The sequence below is a fragment of the Triticum dicoccoides genome, chromosome 1A (assembly GCF_002162155.2).
Source record: "Triticum dicoccoides isolate Atlit2015 ecotype Zavitan chromosome 1A, WEW_v2.0, whole genome shotgun sequence".
In the NCBI taxonomy this organism is placed as follows: Eukaryota; Viridiplantae; Streptophyta; class Magnoliopsida; order Poales; family Poaceae; genus Triticum; species Triticum dicoccoides.
The window spans coordinates 587863465-587869936 of record NC_041380.1 but is presented as its reverse complement, the minus strand read 5'-3'; the positions used below and the strand labels follow the sequence as shown (position 1 = coordinate 587869936).

At 47.1% G+C, this 6472-nt stretch overlaps 1 protein-coding gene across 1 annotated transcript; it reads right to left on the bottom strand.

The window, feature by feature from the left end:
• Nucleotides 1-1860: 1860 nt before the first annotated feature.
• On the bottom strand, nucleotides 1861-4299 carry LOC119356348. Its single transcript, XM_037623296.1, has 5 exons — nucleotides 3450-4299; nucleotides 3238-3361; nucleotides 2914-3110; nucleotides 2582-2802; nucleotides 1861-2163 (listed from the first exon to the last, which is right to left on the bottom strand). The coding sequence occupies exons 1-5, from the start codon at nucleotides 4297-4299 to the stop codon at nucleotides 1927-1929; spliced, it is 1629 nt and encodes a 542-aa protein (XP_037479193.1). The 3' UTR covers nucleotides 1861-1926.
• Nucleotides 4300-6472: the final 2173 nt, after the last annotated feature.

Here is a 6472-nt window from a genome sequence, read left to right as displayed (position 1 = left end):
GTGTAGTTTACAAGCGATATCAAATGAGGATTATTCGAAACGAGCCCAGACTTTTACCACACCCTATAGGGACCGTGTGATGACACCATGCCAGCTCCAGAGGATTTTCGGCATCGTAAGATTTTTCTAGGATTTAAACAGTTGGATCAGGCATGTCCTTGAGGTAATTTCACCCCCAGTAGTGGGGCCTACTCATGTCACAAAGACATCACATAGGATTTTCCGTTTCATTTTTGGGCATGATTTCATGTGCCACGTACATTGCAGATCTGTATTTTTCCGGCGCTAAAACCCTACCAGTGCAATAAATGTCAAATATTGCAGTATGGTTACGGGGGCTTGAGACGTGTCATGCAATGGCCTCCTTTGAGGGCATGTGAAATTTCGAGGCTAACAAAGCAACAAGACCCGCACTTCCTTCATAAACCGGACACGTTCCCTCTCGATACCCAAAGACTAACTCGAAGATGGTGTAGTTTACAAGCAACCTCTGATGAGGCTTATTCAAAACACATCGAAACTTTTACCACACCCTACAGTGGCCATGTGACCCGCACTTCTTTCACAAACCATTGATTTAAAAAGTCCATGGATCATTGAATGTCACACAGACGAAAACAATTAATTGAATTAATAAAAAGCGCTGTCATGCATCATTAGGAAGATGGACCGTCACTATGATTCTTCTCTGTCAGGAACATGTGAATATTCATAGTAATAGTCCACCTTCTTTACGACAGTGTAAGGAAGATCGAAGCTTACTACATCTGGACTATCATATTTAAACTGGTCTTGACGCTCGTCCTTTAGCAAGGTGGGACTAAACTCGGCTCCCACATAGATGAAAAAGTCCAAATCAATAAGGCAAGGAAACAATGCTTTGCGGAGAGCCAAGTCACAGGCTCCTGGCAAAGAAGTGCCACCGTCACCGAGCCGTTAATCACTTCCGGGCTTGCCACGTGGCTCCACTCTGCTGTGTGGTCACCGCTTGGCTTCGGCAAACAGATCATTTGGCGAGTATTTTTTTCGCATTGTATTGGCAAATACCTGTGTTTGCAATGCGGCAGCTATTGCCGAGTCTCCCTTTCAGCGTACTTCGCGTTGCCAAGTGACCGTGATTTGGTTCTCGGTGAAGAGCCCAGTAGTGCAGCTTGATCATGTTCTATCCAAGCGGCGCCCATTTGTTTGCTATCCTCTTCTCCTTGGGACTGAACTTCGCAAGATACTCTATGGTGTGAGATTTCGTGCTCTGTATCAGCTAGTCAACACTCGTTGGAAGTTCTCCTTCCCGGAGCTTGTTCCTCATGGACCACCATTGCCACCAGAAGGTGAGTATCGTCACTCTTCTCTCATCAAGAGACCAAATCTGGTCTAGCATTTGATGTGATGATCCAATATTTTCCAACTTCTGCCGACTCTCCTCAAGGTCAAGACCTCTCTAGTTCATCTGCACAACTTTGCACTTGACAAATAAGTGGCCATCATATTCGTCAGCCCTACCACAAAATAGACATTTCACATCATCCAACTTCATACCTCTTCTGATCAGATTTATCCGAAGAGCCAGTGAATGTGTTGTACCCTCCAAACGAACATCTAAACTTTGCTAGGCCATGCACTTTTATGCCATTGCATGGCCTACAATACATCCAACACTTGAATGTTCTGCGTACCTACCTAATTATTTTACAACCACACTAACAACATATATGTTTATTACACAAATTGTTCGATTCTACATACCTAGCAAGTGACAACCATACCAACAAATATATATATATATATATATATATATATATATATATATATATATATATATATATATATATGTTTATTACATAAACAAACAGAGCACACCATGCAAACATCGGTGAAATATAAGTAAAATGTCCCACTACATACGATTACATTACATATACCACAATCTTATGACACAGCAGCACCAGCGGCGCCGCCACTGCCACCGGTTTCATCGTCGTCTCGGCGGGGAGGGACAACATGGCAGCTTTTGCCTTCCTTCTCCATCAGCTCCACAAGAGTAGCGTACAGCCGCGTTTTCTCTGTCACTAAACCATCCACCCACCTTCTGATCTTGGTCAATTCACTCCCCACACCCCAGCCCTCCTTCGGAGAGTCTTTGATCTTGTTATTGAGTTGTTTTATCTACAGCAAAACCCAAATTACACATGAAATAAATCATTATCAATTGAATATATAAATAAGTATAATATGCGTAAAATAATATTGACCAATACCATAAGTTTAAGTACGATGGTGATCATCACTAACAAAAGTGTTGTAAACAATCCTATTTACTCCTTGTTTAATAACACATAGTATTTGCCATGGAAATGACACCCTAGAGGGGGAAATCAGCCGTTTTCTATTTTACATATTCTTAATGTATTAGTTGATTATAAGATTAGGGAATTATATCCATATAATCACCTTTTCCCTGTTGGGTACCGAAGTGATTTCAGCAATATAAATGAATGATGAAGTACTCTACATAGGATCATTAGTCGGAATTACATAACCAGCCCAAAATGACAACAAGTGCAGTCTAAAATAACTTCATTACCCGGCGTAAGATCAGGTTGCGTTTGTCTGGATTTTTTGTGTCGCGGCAGAATCGCTTGAGCGCGAGCGGCAGCGAGCTCATCTCCTTCTCGACCTGCTCTCGGACGTGCTGTAAGTACTGCCGGGTCTCCTCGTCCTCTTGCTCCGCAGGGCTCAACACCCTCGCCGGTTGCTGCGGCCACTGCCTTTGGGTCCGTGGAGGCGGTGGCACAACCGGTGCAGCTGCACGAATCGATGCGTGGAGGAAATTTAGACTAGTGTCACTAAACATGTGTGCACAGATTGGTTACTGACGATTAACGGAGGTGGTAGAGATTAAGATAGAAAATGTACCGCACAGCGTGTCCATCTCTGGCGCGCTGGACGGACCGGCCGCGTCCACCATGCCAGAGCTCATGGCTACCTCTGCGTCTGCGGCTGCTCCGCTCTCGGCGATGATGACCTCTTCCACCGGGCCGACTGTGCTCCTCATCGTCCCAATCAAGGAGTCAACAATTCTAGCCACATCCTCTTGCGCGCAGTCACGCAGGCTGAAACAAAGAGAAAAAACAACATTCTATTGTGGTAAACTACTCCTATATATATATCAATCTGGGGATGCCATTGATTGCATGTAGCACGAGTGCACACGCACACAAGTGTTCTAGACACATTTACCTCTCGTATATTAGTTGACTGCCGGAGTTTGGCCCTTGGGCGCCGGTGATTTCGAGGACTGTGTGCGTATATGTTCCGTCGGACGTGAGGTGCAGAGACAAGGTCGTCACCATTCCTATCGCCGCTGGAGAAAAATATATCACAGGTAAGGATCATGCATAGCGATTGATTGAAACTACTGTATAACGTAGGTTGGGTTTCCACATACTTACCGTTGTGGCTCCTGGCCAGTTGGACGACATGACAGTCTTGGCATGATGGTTGTTGCTCTGGCGCTGGTGCCAGCGGCACGACTGAAGGCACCGCGGGCGGTTCCGGCATGCCAGTGACGCCATTGCCGCCCGGGAGGTGTTCTTCGTTTTCCAGGAAAAGCCCATGGAGACCCAGATCGCCGTCTAGGTCCGTGAAGTCGTAGGCCACGGGCGGATGATCCACCATCATCTGTTGGTACTGGAGTGGAATCCTTACCGACGGCTCGCCCATCATGTGCTCGCCATGTCCGTCATCTTGCGGCATTGCTGCCATCGTTTCGCCAAGCCTTTGTTCCAATACCTGCAACAACTCGTTGATCATGTGAGAGTGAGGATGGCGTGGCATTGTGGCAGGCGTGTCGCTCAGCATCTGCTGATGAGGGAGTGCCATCGCCGACGGTGACTCGCCCACCATGTGCTGGCCCTGGCCTTCAAAAAGTGGCGGCGTTATTGCCGGCGATTCGCCAAGCTTTTGTTGCACTACCGGCATCAACTCGTTCACCATGTGATCGCCAGGGTGGAGTGGCATCGTCCCCATCGATTCGCCAGGCATCGTTTGATAATAGAGTGGCATCGGCGCCTCCGGTGGAGGGTGCCGCACGCCGACCATGGGAGGCGCCTCCTGGAGTTCGAGTTGCATCGCCGACGCCGACGGCGTGTCGGCCATCATCCGCTCATCACAGACGATGGGCTGAACGTCCGCCTGGACGTCGACGTGAGCCGCCGGCGGCTGTTGCTCAGCGGCCGGGACGGTCGGGTCATGCTTGAGAAAGCGGGTGACCTCGTCCTCGGTGTAGGGCTCGCCGGCCATGGAGGATCGATCGATGGAGTGGCGAATGGAGACGTACGTGCGTGAAGTCGCCGGCGGGATGGTGGCGGTGTCGTGGACTGGGTATGTGCGGTGTGCAGTTACAGCGCGCAGAGTAGGTATATATGCGGCGCCAAGGGACGCGACGGTTGGAGTGGGCGTGGCGGTTCGCGCACGCCCACGTTTTGCATCACGTGCCGACGGTTGGAGGAGACGGCGGGAAGGCGCCGGCGGTTTGAGGGGCGATCAGTTCGTAGCCGTCTGATGCATATCGGGTAAAATGGACTGGGACGCGTATGCTTATGCATTTGCATTTGCAGAGTAGCAAAAGCACGCGCGCGTGGTGATTATCTGAAGCAACATTGGGTGTGGCTAGATCTCAGTTGATTGAGACTTAACCAAGTCTAAATCAAGTAACATAACATACATGTAAGAAAGAAAAGGAAAAATAAAAATATTTTTTATCACGGATCTCCATATAAAATCCCATGGATATAGCATTGACTGAGATTTAGCAACTCCGCCGATGGTTTTCCAAGTGCTTTAAAAAAGTTTTGTTAAGTCTCAGTCGACTGAGACTTTATTATGTCTTAGTTGATGCTATATTTCTTTGATTTTGCATGGACATTGGTACAATTTTTTTCTTTTTCTTTTTTATATACTATGTCACTTGACTGAGGCTGTGTTTGGTTGAGCTGCAGATTCTGTAAAAGCTGTTGTGAGCTGTGAGCTGTGAAAAAGCTGTTGTGAACTTTCTGCTGTGGAAAAGCTGGAAGTCGTTTGGCTGAAACAACTGTGAAACTGTAGATTTGACTGTGAATGTTCTGTAATGCCCCTTAGGCCATAGTGAAATATGTTAAATTCCTAGATGACCGTAGAGCAGTGATACATATATGGGAGGCAATTGAACGTCCATTTTGCAAAGGAAAATTATGACAATTAAGATGATTCATAGGTAACACATATGCAATTTAACGATTATGGTTTGATGTTTCATATATCCAAACAGATAGTTACACCATAATATTATTATGGAAGATGTGGAGCATAGAGAAAACACATATGGTTCACATGATGATGACCTTCATCGACATAACTAACTTATCTTGCCATCGCAAGAGAAGCATCAGCTATCCTACTATGAATATTGTTCATGCTATCTTCGTTCTCCTCTTCTTCAACGGGATCCGCCTGTGTTGGTGCCACCTCCTTTCGTAGCACTAGAGGTACATACTTATCATCGGCATCACATTTATCAAAAACTTTGTCACTCAACTTGCTATCACGAATGAAATTGTGCAATGCCATGCAAGCAATGATGATATGCTTCTGTGTATGAGGTGAGAAACTTGGGACCCCTTTCAAGATGCGCCATTTCTGCTTGAGTACCCCGAAAGCACGCTCAACAACATTTCGAAGGGATGAATGTGAAAAGTTAAACAACTCGTACTTCCCTTCAGGTGGACGATGACGGCGAAGGCGAAATTCTGGCAGATGATATGTACTCCCCTTAAAAGGAGCAAGGTATCCCGTTCGGTTTGGATACCCAGAGTCGACAAGATAGTATTTCCCTGAAAAAGAACACCAAGTTAGCGTCACACATAAGAATATAATTAATGATGACATCAGTTACTACATTATACCTTTGGGTGGTATAGGAAATGAAGGGAAGTGTGTGTTGGGGAACGCAGTAATTTCAAAAAATTTCCTACGCACACGCAAGATCATGGTGATGCATAGCAACGAGAGGGGAGAGTGTTGTCTACGTACCCACGCAGACCGACTGCGGAAGCGTTGATGCAACGTAGAGGAAGTAGTCGTACGTCTTCCCGATCCGACTGATCCAAGCACCGTTACTCCGGCACCTCCGAGTTCTTAGCACACGTACAGCTCGATGACGATCCCCGGGCTCCGATCCAGCAATGCGTCGGGGAGGAGTTCCGTCAGCACGACGGCGTGGTGACGATCTTGATGTTCTACTGTCGTAGGGCTTCGCCTAAGCACCACTATAATATGATCGAGGTGGAATATGGTGGCAGGGGGCACCGCACACGGCTAAGGAACGATCTCAAGGATCAACTTGTGTGTCTAGGGGTGTCCCCTGTCTCTGTATATAAAGGAGCCAAGGGGAGGGGGCCGGCCGGCCAAGGAGGGCGCGCCAAGGGAGTCCTACTCC

Excerpts from the sequence above, each read along its gene's own strand:
- LOC119356348 (XM_037623296.1), bottom strand. The coding sequence starts at position 4,299 with ATGGCCGGCGAGCCCTACACCGAGGACGAGGTCACCCGCTTTCTCAAG. Across the intron at positions 3,362-3,449 it reads ACTGGCCAGGAGCCACAACG|CGGCGATAGGAATGGTGACG; the intron begins GTAAGTATGTGG and ends ATTTTTCTCCAG. Across the intron at positions 2,803-2,913 it reads AGAGATGGACACGCTGTGCG|CTGCACCGGTTGTGCCACCG; the intron begins GTACATTTTCTA and ends CGATTCGTGCAG.